Source organism: Crinia signifera, chromosome 1 (genome assembly GCF_055691185.1).
Source record: "Crinia signifera chromosome 1, ASM5569118v1, whole genome shotgun sequence".
In the NCBI taxonomy this organism is placed as follows: Eukaryota; Metazoa; Chordata; class Amphibia; order Anura; family Myobatrachidae; genus Crinia; species Crinia signifera.
The window spans coordinates 392,167,445-392,191,669 of record NC_139217.1 but is presented as its reverse complement, the minus strand read 5'-3'; the positions used below and the strand labels follow the sequence as shown (position 1 = coordinate 392,191,669).

Sequence of the window (24,225 nt, the reverse complement as noted above, 5' to 3'; positions counted from 1 at the left end):
CAGGAGCCATCAATTGTAGAGTCCACTCCACTACGTGGCAATAGTAAGTACATTCCCATTATCCCAAGGCTGTGGTTATTTTTTAGAAGCCAAAAATGTTAACATGGGTCACGGTCGACGTGGGACAATGTCGGTAGGTCATTCTGCCAACACAAGCATTAGGGCAGCATGCACGTCGCACAAATGACCGGTCGACCATGTACCATGTGGACCTTGACCTATGTCAAGCGTTCATCCTGTGGACCCCGTGGTGTCTACCTTGTGTATGTCGATTTTGATGTTGTTGCCAAAATGAACCACACAATACAAAGGTGTGTAACTTTATAAAAGTAAAAGATGCACAGTCCAAAAGGTACACTGCACTAGGTTGACAGGCTGTAATGGTCGACATGGGTATGCCAACAGGTCAACAATCCACTGTTTAAATTGATGGTGGGTTTGCGGGGCATGCCTTTACTGAGGGTCTCCCAGGATAGTGATTGTTTATGTAGGTGTAGGCCATAATCAATTTTGCTAACAAACAAAAGTTTTACATAAAATCTAAAGTAATGTATTTTGTTATATGCCGACAGTTTACAATGTCCCCACAAGGAGACGAAGGCCGAACCGTACTGAGCAAACTGCTCGAACAATGACTGCTGTGCTCGGTGAGCGCTTACAGGCAATGGATGCTGCAATGACCGCCCGGGAGGAGGCACGCCTTGACCGATATCTGCATGCACAACAGGAAATGAACAATGCATTCCTTGCGCAATTGACTGAAGACAACCTCACTTTTCTGCATGAAATGCACCGGAACCAAATGGAAATTGTTAAAGAAATGCAGGCATTTAACAGTAACCAGCAAGCTCAAAATCAGGCCTTCCTAGTGTCTCTATTTCAGAGATTTATGCCACAGCAGCATAATTACCCAATGCCACCTCCTCCTTATCCGCAATACGGTCATTCCTCTGCCTATGACCCTCCACAACCCACACACTTCCAACCTCAACATGGTCAATGGCATGCTCCTCATCCCAACCCTCCACCTCCTTCACGGGATTACTCCCATCCTCCACCTACTGACCTTCCCCAAAACCACACTAACCCTGAAGGTATGCGTCCTCCACATGCTGACCCACCGTCTGTAGGGGACAACACGCGCGATGACCAAACATATACAGTTTTAAACTAAAAATTATCCCATTTGAGCAATGAAACCGTTGGTATTTTAAAATATTGCTAAAGTTGTACTTTTATCGTTTTTACTAAAGTTTTACAGGACATGTTTTGTCCCCTTATAAAAAGTTGAAGGATACACCTTCCGGTGTTAAAAATGTTTGCGTGTGTTATTTCAAATGAACTTCTTTATTTTGGATTACAGATACAGTAGGCTTGAATCTTCTTGAAACTGTAAACAAGAACAATAGATAACAATAACCAAAAAATTTAACGTAGCAAACACTGAAGGTTATCCAATATGGTAGACCTGAAACTTCTTTAAACTGTGAACAAGAACAATAGATAACAATAACAAAAAGATTTAACGTAGCAAAGACTGAAGGTTATCCACTATGGTGGACCTTATCTGCTCTGCATTAGAAGATCCATCACCCATGTAGCTGTCCGTATCTGGGGCAGGGTAAACTGTTGACTCCTGAACAACCCACTCCGGAAGGAATTCTTCCTGATGCAGTTCACAGATTATGTAGGATACAACATGCGGCCACTATTTTAGGCATATTTTCTAAATCCACATCATTACGCTTCAAGAGACAGCGCCATCGTCCTTTGAGACGTCCAAAAGCATTCTCTACTACCATTCGTGCAGAGCTCAGGCTGTGAGAATACTGGATTTGGTTGGGCGTCAGTGTAGCATGTTGCGTAAACCCCTTCATGAGCCATCTTCTCAAGGGGTAAGCTGCGTCTCCAATGATGTGAACTGGAATTTCAACACCTTCCACAATTTTAGACTTCTAAAACACAATACAAAAAAAGGGTTAGGATTATTTGGAATATGAACCGCATTATCTCATTCATGAGGGGCAGGCACATGTGAACATTTGGAGCATATTTTCCAGAACTGTTTTGTTGCAATAGACACGTGAAAACGATCTGTTCCTGGGCTACCCTTGTAATGTATGATTGCCATCACCTGTGGTGACACATTTATTATCAATTACCTAGCTCCCCACAGGTGCTGGGAATCATACATTACCAGGGAAGATATATTCACAGCAATTTGTATTATAAAGTAACGCAGGTTTTGCCTTATAATATTTGTCATAAGCATTTTCACAGTTTATACATACATCTCTGGGAAAAAGCCATCCCGCTTGCATCTCCTCCGCAACACGAAACACATCGGAATTTGCCAGCACCCGGGCATCATGGGAACGTCCGGGCCATCCGATAAATACATCTGTGAAGCTAGAATATAAACATAAATTTTTAATATAAATCTGTTAAAGGTAAAGAGTCCAGTGCCTGGCGTTAAGATGGTCAACATTAATTGGACACCATGCACTTACAACGACATATATTTAGGTCAACATGGCTATAGGTCATCATGTGAAGATTGCATTATGGCTATATGGGTTTGGTTAATATTTTTACAAGCGACGTGCTGACAGGCTTTATTTCTTGCAGTAGGGCGAGGAGGGAGATAAAAACATGTGCGTAGGGTAGCAAGACAACGTGCCCCATGCATGGCGAGCGTAGTAATCATTGCAAGGGCCTGAGGTACAATGTTTCCCAATGTCCATGTTGACTGTGTCGACATTAGTTGTAAAAAACATGGCAAAAACACAAAATGTCCAACAAAATTGGGGAACCTACTGCATATAGACACCTGTTTTTAAAGTACAGTACCTTAACAAATATACTTACCAATATTTGTGGTCGACAACAGCTTGCAGGATTATCGAATGCCAGCCCTTGCGGTTATGGTAATCCGCAGGATTGTCTCGTGGAGAAATTATTGGGATGTGCGTTCCGTCTATTGCTCCTGCACATTGCGGGTAGCCACGCGCAATGAAACCAAGAATGGTCTCATCTAACCGGGTGCCTTGTGGTAGCCGAATATATTGGGAATAAAGAATGTCCATCAAAGCTCCTGTGACTTGATGAACTATCTTGCACACAGTAGAAATACCCACTCCAAACAGGCACGATATTGAACGATATTCCCCTGGAGTGGCGTACCACCACAGAGCGATCGCAAGCCTCCTGCTTGGCTCTATTGGGTTGCGAAAATTGGTGGTTGCTCTACTGAGTGCTGGCGACAAAAGTCCCAAAAGATGATGGAATGTCGCACGAGACATTCGAAAATGAGCTTTCCATTGCACTTCCTCAAAGTTCATTACACTGCGCATAAACACTTCACCACTCGGACGTGCACGGGTCCATAAACTTCGTTCGCTAGCAACATTCAGTCCGGTAATGCTGTTCATCATAGCAGCAATATAACTCCTCCTCCTGTTCTGGTATTCCAGTCTGGAAAGGTGTGTGTCATGCAAATAGTTCTGCATTCTCCAGAGAGTCACAGAAAAATGATGCAGGATTCTCCTTCTCCTTAATGTGCTCCATCTTCTGCGAAGCAAGCAGCAGACCATAACAGCTTTTAACAGCAGATCACATGGTGAATCCAGCAGCATATCTGCAGAAACAACCTCAGCAGAGACATGTGCTTGGTCTGCCATTGTAGCACTGAGCTCACCACTCCCCACCCCCTCCTTTTCTACTCTAAAAACGTCATCAGTGTGTGACTGTGGGTCAATTTTTAATGACAGGCAAGGTTTTACTTTCGTATTTAAACGTGTTGGTTTTTCTTTACCCGGGTAAGTGTGAATGGGACAAAAACGGCTTTTAAACGTTTTTTAAACGTTTAAAAGCTGCAGTGGGAAAGGGTCTTTGTGGCTCTTACCCGGGTAAAGAGCCGTTTAAAAAAAACGGGTCTTTACCCGGGTAGGCAGTGGGAAAGCAGCATGATTTTCAAACCCCTACATGATCAGGGCCTGTTTACTCAACCATGTCCTTAGTTGTCACATTAATATCTTCATGTTCTCTGTATTTCATGAAAATCTTTTCTGTACTTCATTGTTTCTGTACTGTATTATGTTTATTCTATCTCTTAAGTCCTATTGCAGAACAATTAATATTGATTTATCAGAGGTGCTGACCTGCATTTATGTTAATATTATACACTTATGTAAACCGAACTTACAATGTGTTAAAGTTATTTTCTACCAACAGGCATTGAAACCAGACGATGTGACAAAAACTGCTTTGCGGAAAGAAATAAACTTTGATAAAGTGTTTAACAAGGTAATTATTCTTCATTATTTCGTTTTTCTTTATTTTAAGCTTCACTTTTTAAGATGTTTATTTGTCATCCAAGAAAATAGCACTGGAAGGGTTCGTTATGATGCTGATGCACGTCCATTGACACTTAGTAGGGGAAAATACAGTAAATGTATTTTCAGCTACATAAACTGAGCTGTAATCCACAAGATTTCTATTTAATGCACAATTACAGTTGTATATGGTTATTTATGGCTTGTGTATGAATTGCAATTTTTCTTAATGGAATTTCTTCTTCAGCATCTTGCATAATCTCCTTCCTTATTTAGTTATCTTTGTCTTGCCTTTTTCTGTTCTCTGCTAAATAACCTTGATCATCTACCTCTTCCTTAACCTGTTACTCTACTGTATATCCATGATTTGGTGGATAGCCTGTTAGCAGAAATAATTGATGCTAATGGTTTCCCCCAGGGCTATCCAATTAGCCAAGTAAGCCGGCACTTATTGGGGATTGTACTTCGCACGTCTGAAGCGGCCCCAGGACACCTGCTTTCTGGCACTTCAGAACTTATTTCGTATTCCAGGTGTTATCGCCTGATAACAGGTCATTTTTCCTGCACTGTAAAAACAGGCTATAACTGGATATCCTGATCAGTTAAAATGCCAGTTACTGTGAGTAAAATTTAGCATGTAAAAGGATGTCACCCCTTATCTAATATTGAGCCAATTTTCTCATCCTCTCTTTCTCTATATCGTCTTACCCCAATCCTACAATAAGGATATGGTAATACATTATCACTGCTCTCTTGCCAAACCTTATCCCTATTCTTAAATGAATTTTCCTTAACACCACATCTATATACAGTTTTGTCTTTGATATAGAACATTATACAGGTTGCGTATCCCTTATCCAAATTGCTCGGGACCAGAACATTTTTATATAACAGATTATTTTTATATTTGAATGAGGTATTTTGAGTTATCTTGGATTTATGTTGTGTAAACACATCAAACACATGTAATACACACAAATATATTTTGTTTGTTTCCTGTTTTGAAACCTTGTTTCATGCACAAAGTTGTGTCCTATCTCAGGCACTGACCTTGAATGTCAAGCAATAATTTTCTTGCACAGATTTAGTGCCAGTTACATATCATTTCCCCAGTAGTGCTTTTACCCAAAAAAAAATATTGCGTTGTGGAAACTATTGATAAGGTATACTCATCCTGTACTTCCTCCTCTCTTTCACATTCCAATATTATTATCATCCTCCTTCCTTTAGTAGTATTCTGCCTTCTCCATGTGCACTATTCTCACTCCTCATTTTCACATTCCAAATGCACCAGAAATCATATTTTGATTCTAATCCTAAATATACGCTATAGTTACTTCAGATGGAAGATTTTTCCAGTTATGACTTTCAAATTATACATCCTGTATCTGAGGTATACGTTTTATGATTACTTTTGCTATATGCCCTCTTCAATGGCAACGATTTTACATTCCTGAGTACAACGAGCGACATAACCTTAAATACACTTTGCATTGTTGCATGTTTAAACGCGCTGCCCTAAACCTGCTGAAAGATAGCCACGTAGATGGATGTAAAGACTGTAATTTATGGTAATTTGGCCACCGATCATAGTTCACATCGATTTTGCCTACTGTCCTGGAGAACAGTAAGCAGCTGAAATAGTCATTTCATGTAATTTGCAGATTTGAGATGATAAATACTGTACAGCACACAGTATAATTATCTATTTAGATGGATACACATACTATCATAGTACTGTATGCGGTCATGAGTTTTAAAAAGGAAATGCACTTCAAGAAAATGTTGGACATTAGTGGCATGACACTTCTTCCACTTATTTATTTATTAACTGATTCTTATATAATGCACACACATTCTGCAGCGCTTTACAGAGAATATTTGAACATTCACATCAGTCCCTGCCCGGTGGAGCTTACATTCTATATTCCCTACCACATGTACACGTGCACACAGACGTTCTAGGGTTAATTTTGTTGGATGCCAATTAGCCTACCAGTATATTTTTGGATTGAGGGAGGAAACCGGAGTACCCAGAGGAAACCCACACAAGTACGGGGAGAAAATACAAACTCCACACATTTAGGCCATGGTGGGAATAGAACCCATGACCTCGGGCTGCTGTGAGGCAGTAATGCTAACCATTACACCGTCCATACTGTCCACTTCTATAACAGAGCGCCGATTTACATCATAGGCTGTCCACATCTTTGAATGTAATACGCAATAGTTTGAGTGGAAGCACAAACTGCTTGGGAAATCACATAGCTGTGATCATAGCTTTCTCATGCACCCCATGTAAGCTGATCTGTCCTAAACCTGTGACTGCTGCTCCCTTAGGGGGTGATTCAGGATGGCACTGTATTGTGCAAATTCAGTCCGTGGGCCGATGTTGCGGGTCTGCGCATGCATATGGTCGAAAACCCCTACTGTGCGAACGCCTTCTGCAAGTATCACAATTGACGAGGCATTCGCACAAATGGAGGTGGGAAGGCGGCGGATAGTGCAGTGTTGCCTGATGTCAGTGCCAGCCCCAAATTCGCCCATATCTGAGGTAAATAAAGGACCGTCCTGATGGACTATTCATTGTACTGGAAGTGTGGCATATTGCCACAATTACTGGGAGCTGCCCCCCCCCCCCCCCCCCCCCCTCATAGTGTAAAAAGGAATGTATCCTGTACAACCCTGTCCTCTACGTCTATGGGTTGAAACTTTTAAATTAGGTAAGCAAGTAAAAATGATTCTTCAAAGCATACCATAAAGTATTCAATAATCCAAATTGATTAAGGCACCAGATGCTAGCATACCTCTAATATTATACTATCTCCAGGAATGTTTGCAGGAAGGGTCTTGTGCTTAGCACATTGAAGGTACAGGTATGAGAACAGAGTGTATTATTTAATACATAATATTATTTACAGATGTTCTAATCAAGATGGCCTTTCAGAGAAATATATATCTCACTAATAAAGAATTATTTTGTGACACGGTGAGATCTCCTGCTTCCTTTACTAAACACTACATGCAGTATACTGTAGTATGATTCTTGGCTAGCATTCAAAGAGACATTCTTGCTAGCAATCAAATCTACCTAAAGATTGGGAATTGTCAGGCTTCATGTTAAAAGAAACCATTTCTCGTACAGTACCGCAAACAATTCCTTTATTTTAGCCTAGTCCGCCAATAAATTGTACTTTCAACTCATTGTTCAGAACCAGTAAATTACAAAGAGAAATTTCATCTGATATGAGCAATTTCAATGTATCTTTCTAGGACAAGATATGTCCATAAAACACATCATCTAATTATACTTCCTGAAGGCCTTTGCCAGGGTCACTCTCCTACCACTGTCGTGATAGATTTGAAGAGCCATATACAACATGAGGTGTAAAAATTATTGACTGTATATTCCATGAAACCAACGCCAATTTCCTTGGCTCACAGGGGTAAATTTTCTAAAATTGGAGTTCTATTGAAGATGGAATCTTGCCCATAGCAACCAATCAGATTCTACTTCTTAATTATTTAGCACCTTCTACAAGATAATTGATGAAACCTAATATGGCTACAATGGGTTTTGAAAGATAACGTAGCGCTAATATGAGGAAGGTTCGCCTGTCTGAGTACAGATTTACAGGGGATGGCGGAAGATTCGCCAGCCGCCATCCCCCGCCAGCCGCCGTAAGGGGACGCGCGCACAAGATGCGCATTCATCACCTTACAATTGGGCTCCCCCAGGACCCCGTCGCCCCGGGTCCTGGGGGATATGGGATCTGGCCCCTTGATCCCAAGGTACAATATACAAGAAAAAATTGAGAAATACTCAGTCCCTTGGACAATAATTATAAATAATGCAAGGATAGTATAAACTGATGATACTCCCCTTCTGTTTCTTTAAATAAACATTCCAGGAATGATCCTCCTCATGTATGTCTCCTCTTCTTCCAAAATATATCCATATGTGAACAAGAAGAGAACAGACAGTGTGTCATATATTTCTTACAACAATGATTGATGAAACCTGATTGGTTACTCTGGACAACATCCCATTATCATTAGAACTTCCATCCTAGTAAATTTACCCCACACGGTGCAGGCATCTGCAAGTGAACTTTCCAAAGCAGGAGTACAGTATGGTCATAACTTCTGTGACAGAATGCCCCGGGAGTGTAACCAGGCATCGCCTGCTTACCCGCAAGCCCCCACTCCACAATTAAGAGGACCCTTACCTGCACCCAGAAGTGATGATGCAGTCACCTGTTCTCATTTTCTGAGAAATAAAAAATAAATGATGATCAGCATGTTGTCTAGCAGACGCACAGGGCTGATCACAGGTGCTATATTCAAGCTCCGGTTTCACAAACAAGGAAGGCTAAGCTAGAGCAAGTTAACCCAGAGGGAAGCCTTGATAATGCTATCTAAAAATAGTGTTAATATCACAGAGCTACCTCTGTTTTTGGGAATGTGGGCAGATTGCATTTACCATTACATGTATGGAGAAATGCGATCTGCTTACTATAAAAAATAAAATTCTCAGATTTGCCCTTTAGTATATGTTTGCAGTACTAAAATAATTTTAACATTATTTACAAATAATATTGATAAATAGGCGTGCCCAGTAGTTGATACAGTAAGTATTTGTTTTACTGCTTGTACTTTTAATCAATTTGATTGTTTGGATACAAGTAGGGTTGGTAAAAAAATAAATAAAAAAAACCCAGCTTTTTTGTTTAAACCATATTATTTTAAATTTTTAAATTCAACCAACTTTTACAGCTATCTCACTTTACATCTGAATATGTAAACCGTAAACATTAATGCATACAAAGTACACTTAGATACTGTAGATTAAATTGAAAATGAGAACATCAAGTTAATGTGAAGCATTTGTCCTATTTATTATTTATTATAATTAAATACATTAGAATAGTAATACAAAATGGAAAACGTGAAAGCATTTTTCAGGGAAGCACACACAAAAATGAGTTAACCATTAGCACTGGGCGTGCCACTGGCATTAACCATTTTAAATAAAAAAAAAAAAAAATTTTTATAATACAGCAGGTGTTTTATAAGAAATCACAGTGTCATGTCATTAGTGACAATATTAAAATTTTTTTTTATAAAATTTGGTGTAAACCAGCCAACCCTAGCTGCAATCCGTATATCAGGACTGCCATGATTTTAAAAAAGAATTAAGCAAATTGTGTTTACCTGATAATTTTTTTTTTATTTTTTTTTTGAAGCACTCCATGGTAGCCCCAGTTTTTTCGACACTCGACAGGCGGAACATTAAATTCCACCTGGCGAGTATCTGTCAAGCTAGGCGAAAATGGCCTTGGATTTCCTGGACATTCCAACAGTCGGGATCCCAGATTGATAACCGTCCTAAGGTATATATAGTGGAGATTAGACCCCTAGTACAGGATCCTTTCCAAAAAATAGACTCACAAGAGGTTAAAGTTGTGCTAGTCAGGGTCAGGCTAATTTTGGAGTAAAAATTATTATTTTGCAGAAAGCAAAATAAATCTTTATATGAATTTGCTGCTCCATCTTGAATTTCAGAAAATTAAGAGAAGTTACCATCGGTTGTGATACTATTTAAGTAATAAATGTTTTTGAATACCCAGGTGGCAAAGTAGTATTTACATAACTCTGGGAGGAAGGCGGGATTATGAAATAAAGGTATCAAAGGTGATGGATCTGGGGCAAGTTTAAAGCAAAGCAAAACAAAACCCCAGCCAGCCAACGAACAGGAAACTACAGGGTGGGAAATAACTTTCCGGGGGCAATAAATCCTGGGGAGCCATAGTAGGGAAGATACTGTGGCTAGACCCAGATCCTTGGCCTCAGTCCTTCCAAGCAGCAATGACCTGTTGAATGGATTCAATAAATACATCTTTTCCACTTGCAAGCCGGGTCGCACCCATGATTTTGTACCTGGGTGCTACCCGGCTTGCAAATAAATTTCCACTGGCACCCATACCAGACATAAATCCGGACGGGTTACATCATCGGGAGGTGGAACTGGTGCTGGGAGATGGCTTCCTATTTTTTTATTTTTTATTTAGCCATCTTTTAGATCTGGGTTTATTATTGTAAGGAACACACACATGAACATTATACTGCACAACAGTTATTTTGCTTAATTAATAAAGATAAGATATGTGATTATTATTATTATTATTTTTATTATTGGGCTGTTAAGGTGGCCATCATGACTTATGGCCTAAACACCAGTAAGAGGAGTAGCGGTAGGAAAGGGATGGCATCCCCCAAAAGGAATATACAGTAGTGTCAGTATATCCAAATACTAAAAGATACTTGGGAAGAAAAATAGGTGTGTTCGCGGAAACATCCTTGAATTGTTAAAAAAACAGCCATGAATTCAACAATCCGTGACTGTTGTCGACAAACAGATCCCACTTGTTTTAAAGTTGGATCTGTTTTGTCGGAATCCGCCTTCGATGCTGTCAGAAATGGCAGCATTGAATAGGCGGCGGCCGCTATTTTCCCTGTCCGAAATAGTGGCTGGCATTGAATACCCCCTTACTGTGTGAGAAAGTAGGTCCTAACTGGGACCCATATGAAATAGCATAGGAATTGTATACGAGATGCACTATACAGCTAAGGAAGATTGGACAGAAATCTGAGCAACGCCGCTTCTAGTTCAATAAAAGATAATATTTTTCAATTATTATTTTGCTGTTATGCTGTATCTTTTTGACTAAAAACTATGCAAGGATGAAGGTACCATGTCTAAATCTTGTCAGCATTTGGAACTTGGCTGTCAACCTCCTCTTCCACCTATTTGAAACTACTATCCTTATTGATCCCAAATATTTCATCCTTCCCTTCACAGTATCAAAACAAATTGCTTTGACACAAGTGTTTGCTATGACCTGACAAATAGCAGCAATATTACCACATCTTTGGTATGTTTGTAAGATGGAATATATTTTTGAACTTAATCGACAAAATTTGGTCTCCTTGGCTGACTTCCCGTAACACTTCCTACCCATTCAGTATTTAACCCTTTGATTTCATTTTGTTTATGGTCTTTGTGATTAAAGGTCACCCCTCCCAATTCACCACTCCACCTTTCCTTTTGCCCTTTTCTATCTTTCTCTTCTTTTTTAAATCCCTTTCTCCCTTATGTCTTATCACACCATTTCTGCAAGATCATCTCCCTACTCATATTTTCTTCTTCTTTCTTCTTACTGTTAAACTCATCTTAGACCTCATTTTGTCTTTACTTTATGTGATTTATATACCTACAGTATCTGCTCCTACCTCCAATCTCTCTTCACAGTTCCTTCTCTCCATATACAGCAAGTTTGAAACGGGTCATTTTGCTTTCACTTTCTGTTAAGGAGTCATTTGGTCTGTTGATTGGCCTCTAGTGGTAACTGACGGAACTTCCAGTCCTGGTGCCCTATTCTGCAGCCTACACTGCCTATTGGTTCATAAAGCCCTGGCTGTAAACAGGTGAATGTTTACTAAAAATGTGTGCTTTGACTTAATTTGCATCTTAAATTGTTCTTAAATCCTATAGAGCACAGCATACCCAGACCGAAAAGTTTTCGTGTTGCGTGCCTGGGAAGTTTCCGGCAGTGAAATCTGTTTTTCATTTCTCCTGGGAAGTGGGGAATATCTCAATTTTCCGTCTTTAGACCAGTATTTGGTACATAGAGAAATAGTGAGTGGACAGATTAGTTGTTCTCTTTCCTGTCTAGCTCTCCGTGTGTGTTTTTAGAATGCATACTTGATAAAGGTAATGTTTTCTGTTTTGAGAGAGGATATTGAGTTTCATATCGGGGGTTCAAAGTATGTCCATAAACCACATCTATGTAGGCTTTGCCCCTCCGTGACCAAACCAAATTTCATATTTTATGACGTGTTTATTTAAATGGGCAACACTTTTTATTTTTTCCTCCACTCTGAATGCGTACGCCAAGAAATATATTTACGCTCTATTTAATAATGTTTGAGAAAAATATTTTAGCAACATTTTTTTATATATTATTTTTTCTTAATTTATATACCAGTGAAATTTCTCTAACACTGCGGTTCTGCATAAACAACTTCACGTAACCACATGAAACGTGCAGCTGTATTCAATTCTCTTTTAAGAGAATAATCTATCTTCACTGTCTATGCGAATAGGGGCCAACAGTTCATGGCAGTAAACTAATATTCCACACCAATACAACAAATGCTTCCAGTAATGGACCTTCATTTTCCTCATGTACAAGCAGTGTCCCAATCATTCGGAATGTCCCTGACAAATTCCCGAAAGCATTCCAATGCTTTGACACCTTCAACTTCAAATCACAGCGATGTTAGAGGACTCTTGATGTTTTATTTTAATTTTCTAACTATGTAAGGCAGATCTTAAATTAGAAACAACTACAATGATGTATTGTTGGAATAGTTGCAAGCAATAACTGATTTGTGTGTAGACACAGGTTGTAGACAGGCTGCCTAAGGGCTTGGCCACACATAGTGGCGCAGCAAGGAGCCTGCACACAGGCTCTAATGTGGCTGCTCACCCGCAGCCACCAGGTCCTACCACAACATGTTATCGTAGGATCGGACAGCAGGGCGACCGCATTTCAAGGTGAACACATAAATTTCAATTTATGTATTCACCGCCACAATGTGTTTCACTTGAAATCCGGTCGGTAGTTGATGGATCCTGTACTGCAAGATTCATCCACACAGTTTTCTTCATTCACTAGTCCTGGAGTGCCACCTATATATTGGATTTCTGGTCCACTAATTTGTATGTATTGTGAATCCAAATGTGCCCATATTAACAGAACCTTAAGGTCCATACACACAGGGCAATTTTGCCCAGCGTGTATGGACAGCGATGATTGTTTTCATCGCTGGGGGGGGTGGCTCAGTGCATACAACCTGAGCCACTTTCCCCCTGCCCAGCGCCGACGGAGGGGGGAGGACAGCTTTGCATAGTGCAGAGCTATGCAAAGCCTTCCTCAAAGCCTCTCATCTGCTGGTATAACCAGCAGATGAACGGATTTCCCGGGGATGTTGCGGGAGCGCGCAGCACCGCTCATCACCAAGGCATACACACTGGGCAGCTTTGAGCTGAAAGCTGCTCAGACATGTTGTTTTGAGCAACTTTCAGCTCAATTTCACCCAGTGTGTATGGGCCTTTACAGTTTATCCCCAGGTAACTGAAATGTATAATAATTAAGCATCATGGTGTAAAACAAAGTCAAATTATATTTGAAAATAAGAAAACAATGTAAGAATGTGTTATGTTATCATGGCTACTGTTGCAATATACAGTAGCACCAATATACATACAATAAACAATCCATAGACATTATAATGTAACAGAAACTAAGATTTTGACCACAGATTAGAACCATTTGGCCCATTTAGTCCACCCTTTTGGCATGTGGTTATTAGGGTTAGGGGTTAAAGTGCAAAGGTTGCATGTTAGGGTGGTAGGGTGAATTGTGAGGGTTAGGGTATTTGTGTTAGGGTTTATTATTAAGGGTGAGAATTACATTTTTAATGTTAGGTTTAATAAAAATGTATTTATACACTTTCTCCAATAGAACTCAAGATGCTTAGGGGGGTATTCAATGTCGTTCGAGCTCCCGCAGCCATCTCCCGACGGGGGAGATTGCTGCGGGGCCCTATTCAATGCTGTCTTCCCCGACAGCATTGAACAGGGGTTTTGCGCAGAACGAGCCCGACATCACAAGCTGTCGGGCTCGTTCTGCCGAGAAAAGCCGGAAATAGGCGAGCTCCCGGCCGGAGCTCGTCTATTTCCGTCATCAACTCGCGGCCACGCCCCCTTCTCGCCGCTCGGCGGCCGGGACATTGAATCCCGACTGCCGAGCTCCGAGAACGGGACAGGGGCACGGCTGTCGCGCTAGCTCGACAGCCGTGCCCCTGACATTGAATACCCCCCTTAATGGTGAGGATTAAGGTATTCGGGTTAGGGTATGATTTTTTAAAATATGATATGTCATGTGTTCCTAAAAGTGAGGAAATGCCTTCCATATGCCCTCTGCATTTTGTATTGAGCCTCGCCATCTTAATGTGCACACTCGCCGTTTTCACCTCACCTCAGTTAGCAGGCGAGGTGGAAACGGAGATTACAGGGGGGGCAGTTGAATACTGATGGCAAGCTGTGACAGTGAGCTATCTGCACTGCTGGCCTGAAGAGCATTGAATATACCCCTTTGTCTTAGAAATGTTGTTTTTTGTTTTTTTTTTGAGTGTTACACATTTGGGTTTAACCAACTATAACATTTTCCCATCACCTCATGTGTCTCTGATGTCAACAGTTCCTATTTAGTTAGTAAGGTTCATTATTAATGAAAAAGGTACAGGTTACAAAATAACTGTGCAAGCAACAGTGTCTTACTGATATTATTCTGTTTACAATTCCTCAGTATACCCTACCAATGTGGTATGACTGAAGAATGCAAGAACAAATCTCCTCAGTGTACAATCCCATAGAATCCATAAATATGAATACATATCACCATTTGTCTACTCAATATTCCATTACTAGTCTATTCATCATTCTCAGAATATATAATGGTCTACTGCGGGGTAGCACAAAATACTGTTCATTTGCAGCAGTCGGAAGACATTGCCTAATGTTTATTTACAGGATGTGAAGTTTGTGTATTGGGTCTGTGAGACCATGTAAGACTAGTTTGTGGAACTGGACACAGCATAAGGTGGTATTGTCTGGGAAAACAGTATTTTCCAAGCAAAAATAAATAGAATGTATTTTGTCATTATGAATACGGTGATTACAGGTAATGTACTCAATGACATCATGTCACAGACTGTTAAAGTTTGGCTGCCTTTTTTATTAGAATTTTTTTTTTTTTATAATATTATTATGTAATAATATACGGTAATTATTTTGCAAGATTTTTCAGAAAACCACAAATGAAGGATACAGATTTCTTTTTTCAGATTTTCCTGTAAACACAAAGGCAATGCACTGTTTAGTTTTTTAACCCCCTTTTTTTGCATTTGTATCTGTAATTACTTTAATGTTATTAAAGTAGTAATTTTCGGTGAATAGCATTAGTTTATTCCTCCTGCAATAGCAAAGACAATCTATCTGAAGTGGACAAATAAGTGTGTTTATTTATACTATTATTTTTTTATTACAATGCAATGTGAATTGTTTTTGATTTTGACTTTTTTTTTTTAGGAATTTGAATTAACCTCATAAAATCTGAATGACTATGTATGAATACTGTGATATCCAAAACCTTTTTGAAAAGCAGAAAACCTACGGCATCCGAGTACGGCATTAGATAATCATTTAGGGGGAGATTCTCTAAGCTAAAGATGCGGTAAAAACCACGTTATCGGGGTTTTTACCGCATTTTGGGATGCTGTAAGCATCCCCCGCCGGGATAACGCGGCGGGGGGCATCGCCAGAAAAATCTGGCGATGCCCCATAGAAGCCAATGGGCTTCTATCGCAACCCTCCGCCGACCCTCCGCCGCCAAGCATAACCCCCTCACCTGTGTCCGGGCAGCACAGCGCAGTGCTGCCCGGACCTGTGACCTCCTCCCTGCACTGATCCTCTTCCGGGTGCAGGGAGGAGGAGAGCCCGGCGCAGCAGCGGCGCCGGGTGTGGGAGGGAGCGGAGAGCCGCCGGGACCTGCTGGGACCCGGCGACTCTCACCGCAAAGGACAGCTCTTAACGCAAGAGCTGTCCTTTGCCTTAATTATCGCATATGTTACAGCATATGCGATAATTAAATATACGATGGGCGGCGAAGGGGGGCGGAGATTCTTAGAGAATCTCCCCCTTAGTGATTATCTGGATGCTGGAGAATTGAATTTTATAACCCTCAAGCTGTGGGGTTACTGTAGCTTAAGGTCCATACACAGTGGGTGACTATGCCCAGCTTGCAGTGAAAGCCGCTCAGTGCATACACACTGAGCGGCTTTCCCCCTGCCCGGCGCCGACGGAGGGGGGAGGATGGCATTGCATAGCAGAGCGATATGCAAAGCCGCCCTGAAAGCCGCTCATAGATGAACGGCTTTCCTTGATGATGCGGGAGTGCGCAGCAGCGCTCATTGCCCGGGCATACACACTGGATGGCCTTTTAGGGCTGTAGTTCAAAACTTTCCCAAACCACAACACAATCTAGTCTCAAATAAAAAATTGTAATCACTGCATTCCTAGGCAGCAAAAGATGAAAGAAAAAAACTAAATTAAGAAAATTGTCCTTGCATATATTCCTTTGGTTCAGTTGTTTGGTGGTAGACAAAGTTGTTGATTATATTTTCCCCGAAAGCTTCTGATTATCAGCTTCTAATACAGGACAGTAACTAATAGCACAGAAAGGCGATAATCACGAAGGGCCCAGATTAGTTGAAAAATGGGTCTCTTTCTTTCCAGGGTTCTCCTGTCTGCACTAAAGGCAAGATGAGGGAGATATTGCACCGTCCCCAGAATTCATGATTTCTGCTTTGCAGGGAATGTTTTCTATTGATTGCACATTAACTTTAGAGAAAAACTTGCCCCATTTCTTCAAATGGGGAACTTTCTTCTCCTTGTCTCTGGAGGCCATTTTTAATGTTCTCTCCACATTTTCTAGATGTTCCTACTTTCTATAGTGTGTTGCCTGGAGGGGAAAGGGCCTAATTACTGGAGTTTTTGCATTGCTAGAGAGGAGGGTTCATAATTGTAATTTATAAATAGTTATTGGAAAAAAATTGAAGCTGATATTTATCACCTTTTTTGCTTTGATTTTACACTTAAGGATGTGCCTTTTTTTATGCTTTTGCATATATTTTCTAGTATAAGACTACTTATTTTTCTTTGATAGGCAGACAGCACTGTTGAAATTCGAGCAATTACCAGGCTTGCCACAAACCCGGTGCTGAAACAGAAAATATCTGCTATCAAAGGTAAGACCGGGAAAAAAGTAATCTCTACCGAGGAAATATTTACAGTATTACAGTACAGGTATTTCTCCTTACAACAGTCTTCTGGGAAGTACAGGAGGCTAGAAAGAAAAAGAAAAATAAATAATTATCCCTGCTTTTGATGGTGACATCACACATGCTTACATCAAAATGCAGCATATCCGGGAGTAATTAAGGAGAACTACTAAATAAAGTAAGGAGACGGATAATTCCAGAGGCAAACATAGGAACATAACATACAGATGTAGCAACCATTAAAATGATACAGCAATGTGGCCCTACTAAAGATGCAGCCGTTCTCATCTAGCTGGACCTCGGCACTCCATTTGCAGAGGCCCTCCAGCAAATGTAGTGCGCTCCCCATTCTCGGCAATGGACGTGCGAGTGTGTGAGACACTCACACTTCCACATAGGTTGGATTGCCAACCACCAGAACTGTATCACTGGTGCAGCTGCTGAGGATGGCTGCATCTATACATTTATCTAATGCGCACTGGCTGCCCATAAGAATACTCCAAGGCCATTGTGGCCCCTTCATTACCAGAGGCTACCTGCTCAGCCTGACCTCAATTAGCTTTGTGGCTCCTGGTAATCAGCAGGATTGAGTAACTAACACCCTTCTGTATTGTACCCAAGCATTGCAATCAATAAATATCTCTCACACACAATATTAAAATGATCACAAATCCCAATAACCTTCAAAAAAATATTTTGTAATTAACAAAACTTCCTTCTTGATCTGTTGAACCATGGGAACTGTTGAACCATGGGAACTGTAAATCCGTTCCCCACTATTTTGCATGTTGCTGACCGATATATGTCCTCAGACCATAGGTGCTGCAGTTACATTCATTCTAAATGAATGGCCTAATTCAGAGGTGGGCACTGTATAGCAAAATGCAGATGCAGCACTTCCCCAGCATTAAACAGTTGTTTGGCTCATGCTGAATCTGTATTAACCCATGCAATAAATAGGTTCTTACCTCACATAAAAAAAACTAATACATGAGCTTAGGACTTTGCCAGTACATTACTGTGGTTTTCAATGTTTGTTAAAAAAATTAAATATAACATTTCGTCTCCTGGCATATTCATTTCCTCTTCTACCTGCCATAGTGTCATATTTGTGTTATGTTTTCCATCATTATCTTGTTTGTTCTTACTCCTCGTCGGTCATAACCTTTATACAGTTTCCCAGTCACGTATCGCCCTCTTAGGAACTATTTAAATGCTTGCTCATCCTGCTTTCTTTCCACATTACAGATGTGTACTCCTCATTGCTGCAATCATGTCAAACAGCCCCTCCCGGCGCCAGATCCCACGAGATTCTGCTAGTGTCGGGTGCCTCTTACCGAAAATGTGTCTGAGTCACAACATGATGTGACTAGCACACTCCAGGAGACTGTGCTTAGTAATTTGATGTGACTTTTGGATATTGCATGAGACTAAGGGGTTTATTCTGGTTGATTTGCAAGGCTGCAAAATTGTAGCCTTGCGAATCCACCAAACACCACCCGGCGTATGCCAGGCCGCCCGCCTGCCCGCCCTCACAGCATGTGTTTGCATGCACTGGCTGCGAATGGATGTTTGACATATACATCCATTCACAGGCTGCGGGGTAACACCCACCTCATTCGATGGTCATCCTTCAAATGATGTGGAAGGCACACACACATTTAAGGTTGCTCTGAGGTAAACTTATATGTGTGTGGGCATTCTGAAAGAAGTGAGCGTGCAGCTGACATTCGGTGATGTCAGCTGTCCGCCCCAGTTTCCACATCATCGGGCGATTTCCATGGGAACGCCCATGAAACGCTGGGTGTTCCCATGGGTGAGTCCCCCGGACCCACTCGTCTCCCCACCCGCCCACAATGTTGGGTGCATGAACCCGGCAAAGCATTTGTTCGCCATGGCTGCATGCACCCTGTGTCTGCACATGCGTAGAAATGCATCTGCGCATGTGCAGACGCAAAACATCAGCCCTGTGCAAACGAAGGGGCCGATGCAAACGGACCAGAATAAGGTCCTAGGTCTGTGTATGGTGCACCATGGAACTTGTATAGGACAATAAGCTTATGCTACTACATTGTAGCATTTCTTGTAACCCAGTCACACAATGTACAAGTGTCGCATATCAAATTAATTATAATTGACCCCTGAGGTGTCCTGGTCACATCTTATTGTGACTAAGACACGTTTTCAGCAAAAACTAATTGCATGTGGCCTGGCCGCTCACTCACACCAGGCATCTCGCTTGGCTTATTGATGGTAGATGTATGAGAACACATCTGTGCTGTACTTTAGGTTGTCATCCAAATGCTCATGTTCAGTGTCCGTTTCTATAATTCGCTGCTTTACTTTTATTTCAGCTCTCTGGTTTTAACTAAACTGGTTATTGTTATAATTTTATATACAGTAAATGTAACATTGAGTTTATTTTAATATCTTCCTCTGATTTAAATGTAAAAAGTAGCTTACGTAGCTATCCATTTTTCCATAAATGTAAATTTATATGATATGATTTTTATATGATTTTTGTAGATAAGTTTTTTGAAGAAGTTCCCAAAAGATCCTTTTTAGGGCTGCCATCATTTTTACCCCTTTCAGACAGAAAATTACCGGGTGAAGCAGTTCTACCCGGTAATTTCGTGAATAACACTTCTTGCTTTTTCTGTGTGAATGGGCACACCCGTTGTCGTAAATCCCGTGTCTCCGACCCTGGAATTGACCAGGGTCGAGGACACAGGATTTATGACCTGTGATGACCCTTTCACACAGAAGAAATACCCGTGTTATTCAGCAAATTACCAGGTAGAAATTTTCAACCCGGTAATTTGTTCTTCTGTGTCAGGGGGTCAGGCTGCTCCCGGCAAAATGACACAGCATTTGAAATGCTGTGTATTTGCCAGGATTTTCAGATTTTTGAAAAGGGTATGCGTATCTAGCTATTGGAGGACAGCAATACAGAATGTACAGTACCTTTATATTTAGGGCAATCTCCCGCCATTGGGAATAGCGGCGGGAGATTGCATACCGCCATAGAATAATAAGTAGTCATGGATTAGTTTTGACTGTTTCCATCTCTTATGTACAGTTGTGAGTGCTACTTTATCCATAATCAAGTCTGCATACATATGGGACTGAATCTTTGAAATCTTTATTTTCAGATGCTATAAAGGCTTTCAAAGAGGCCAGAAAATACCTTGCAGAGCAAGAGGGTGAAGATGTTCAAATACGTAAGACCTCAAAACCTATACAAAATGTGAGCACACAGGCAGCATGTAAGCAAGAGACAGCAAAGCTGGACCAAACAGCAGAGGAAACCATCAATAAACAGGAAAGTGTGGACATTATAGGCATGTTGGGTAAAGCACCAGATTTCATTGATCGAGTTTTGATTCATGAGGTGGATGATGGGAGTTCTCAGAAGTCTGTGCTAGAAAAGCTTACAAAGACTGTCCAAGAGGTTAGCACTACGGAACGTGTACCACAAAAGAAAACATTCAAAAAGAGATGCGAAAAGAAAGCTGTAGAAGGTGAAAAGAAAGACGAATCTGTACCAGTCAGCGGTATTGAAGACAAAGAAGCTAAGGAATATTCTAATGACCTAAAGGAGCTCTCGGATTCTGACGACAGTAATATTGACAGTGAGGACGACTCTTTTATTGAAAAAGTAAGACCAACTATTCTCTTTTGATCACACATGACCTCTGTAGAATAATGTATTATGTGTCACATTACTTGAAAAAGGGGACTTCCCTTCTATCAAACAAGGTTACCCTGAATCCATGGATGCCGCTTCTAATGTTTTCACCACATTCACTAACTTTTTAGTTTTCTGTAGTGTGTTATTTGTTATTTTACAAACAGCCTATCCTAAAAATAACAGTTTTATAGTATAGTGAGCCAGAGACGGCATTGTACGCTAATGGCACTGCAGCTGCGATTTTGTATTCAATATGCAAAAATTGCAGCTTGCTAGGTAGGTATTTAAACACTCATGGTGATTTTATAAATCCTAGTATCAGCACACAAAGAAGCAGATCTGTTTCTAGATTAATCAGTTATTGGAGTTCTGGTAGCCCTATAGTTACTCATTATGGCCACAAAAACGCTCCCTACAGGTACACGCTTACAGTTTTATGGACACTCACCATTACCTACTCCAAATGGTCTTTGCCTGTCAATTCAGCTGTCACAAGTACATTGCGGCAAATGCACTGTATGTCTGAGACGCGCACAGACAGACAATAATCACTCAGATGATAAATATGAGCATAGTGTCCAACTGTGATTCAGGCCCGCTGTGCATGCACTTGAACTTTAGGCACTTTCATAAGTGTCATCCAAGTATTTATTTTCTTGTTCAGTATGGGATCTCCATATTTAAAATGATTCCTGAAAATAGCTTTAACTAAGCTAATTAATATCGATATTTATAAATAACGATCATTTCTGATGTATTGAAAAAGGATATACCATGGTAATCAGACATACTGGAGGCATAGACCATTAATGAACACCTTGAGCTTGGTAAGCGATTAAAATTGCCAGCTAGGAGGGGCCACAGTTCTAATTTATAAATAGATAATCAAAAGAAATCTCAAGCCGATATGAATGGGGATTTTTTTTTTTTTTAAACAGTTTAAAGACCAGTTTAATAAGACTTTAAAGCTACATTAAAACATAATGGTGTGAATATTAAATGCAGTAAAATCCCTCTAGAACAGTGGTGTGAGCTGATGAGCCAGTCAAATGTTGCATTGGCCGGCTTTTGATTGGTCCTTCCACTCCTTAACCCTGGAAAGTTTGGCTGCATGGCTCAAACTCCAGGGCTTCACAGTGTGAGGAGTTAAATACTGGGCCAGATGCACCAAACTTCAAAAAATGTGGACAGCGATAACCATCTCCTAACTGTCCTAACACATGCTACAGTATATTTGTAATATTACAGTTACAGTATAAGCTGGTTGGCTGGTAGTTGATCACAATTCCATTTGATCACTTTTTGAAGCTTGGTGCATCTGGCCCAATGTGTTGTAAAGAATTCATCTTATACTAAGCCATGGCAATATAAAGATCTAGCCATGTTGGTTCATCCTGCGATGCGGCCGCAAGGGCCTACGCATAGCGGGTGCCGGACGCGGTCCCGACAGTCGGGATCCCGACAGTCATTTACCCGACGTCAAAACGCTGTCAGACGGGTGCCCGACGGCCACCTGCTATTTTCCCTCGTGGTGGTCCACAACCCCCTTAGAGGGAGAATAGAATAGGTGGCGAGTGTAGCGAGCCACTGTGCCCGCAAGGGGCTTTGTTGCGCTCACTATGCTGTCTGAGTCCGGGCAGTCGGGATCCCGACGTCGGGCTAATGACTATCGGGAGCCTGACTGTCGGAACCCTATACCACAACCGGTGAAACTTGGTGTGCCTGGGCTGCAGCTGCTTGTACCCGGTACTTAGCTCATTGATTCCCTACAGCCATTTGTGGGCACACGATTACTGCATCACAGCAAAGCTGAGGCTGGATACATGTGTAACTTTTGACTTTGTATTGTTGTGTTTCTATTAGTATTCTATTTCATTTATTTTGCTTTGTGTGTTTACATTTGCCTTAGTGATGCTTTTGTACTGAATATAGTTTATATCTTACTTACTTATCTTTGAAAGGCTGACCGCACTGCTGAACCCCAAGGAACAGCCATACGAGCCATAAACCAGCTGCCGAAACAGAATATATCTGCTATCAAAGGTACAGTAAGTCGGGGGAAACATGTACTCTCATGTGGAACTAGTTACAGTATATCTTTGCACATATTACAGTATGGGTATGAAATCATGTATCCATATCAGGCTAGAACGAAAAATAAAATAAATACTTTAGGAAAAATCAGACTTGCTCTGGGGGTGCGAGAAAGGAGACACAGAGGGGTATTCAATCACCGGCCACCATCTTCCCCAACAGCATTGAACAGGGGATTGTATACCCCCCACAGTGTTTGATATAGGAATCCCCTCATCTCGTTTTCCCTCCTGCAGTTGTATAGGAAAACCCAACGGATTTCCAAAACTCCCACCAACAATTGTATATGCTCCCAAAAGTACGCTATGGATTGCTGTGCAATCAACCAGCATTAAACCGTTATTTCCGCTTGCCGAATCTGTATTCACCCATGCAATAAATAGATTCTTAGCCCCACAAAACATACTATTACATGAGCGTAGGACTTTGCCAGAACATTACTGTGGACTTGAATATTTGTTAAGAAATAAGTATAACATTTCGTCTCCTGGCACTTTCACATTTCCTCTTCTACCTGCCTTAGTATCATCTTTGTGTTTTTCTTTCCATCATTATTTTGTTTGTTCTTACTCCCTGTCGGTCATAACCTCTGTACAGTTTTCCAGTCATGTGTTACCTGTCTTCTTAGGAATGTTATTTGAATGCTTGCTCATCCTGCTTTCTTTCCACAGTACTTTAGGTTGACATCCAATTACTCATGTTGCGTCTTTTTTTTTTTTATAATTTTTCCTTCTTTGGCTCCGTGATTTACATTAAACTGTTTTCTTGTCATTATTAACATTATTGTAATTGACAGTATATGTAACCTTGAGTTTATACACTGTTCTCTCTCAAAAAAAAACAACAACAACAACTATGGTATAAAATGTAGAAAACCGGTTTACAAACCGGGGGGGGGGGGGCACTTGGGTCTTGGCTATGTGTTAAAGGGTTGGCACAGGTATACAGGCACTAAAAGGTTAAAAACAACAGCTGGAGAGTCTCTGGCAGCCATATCCTTATAAAGAGAATAGCGCTGGGCTGTGACTATCACGTTCCCCGGTTTATATCGCCATCTGCAGGATTAGGCCACTGTTCTACGGCTGGAGACCCAAGAGGAGTGTTCTGAGGAATCTGGGTGCGTTTCTGAATTCCTCC

At 41.0% G+C, this 24,225-nt stretch overlaps 1 protein-coding gene across 1 annotated transcript in view; it reads left to right on the top strand.

Annotated features, from left to right (window-relative positions):
* Positions 1 to 24,225, top strand: part of SRFBP1 (serum response factor binding protein 1) — a 116,303-nt gene that overhangs the window by 85,221 nt on the left and 6,857 nt on the right. Inside the window, exons 4-7 of the mRNA XM_083151596.1 lie at positions 4,234 to 4,305; positions 17,189 to 17,270; positions 20,456 to 20,961; positions 22,956 to 23,037. Coding sequence (XP_083007722.1) covers positions 4,234 to 4,305; positions 17,189 to 17,270; positions 20,456 to 20,961; positions 22,956 to 23,037 — 742 coding nt within the window. The remainder of the gene's footprint in view (positions 1 to 4,233; positions 4,306 to 17,188; positions 17,271 to 20,455; positions 20,962 to 22,955; positions 23,038 to 24,225) is intronic.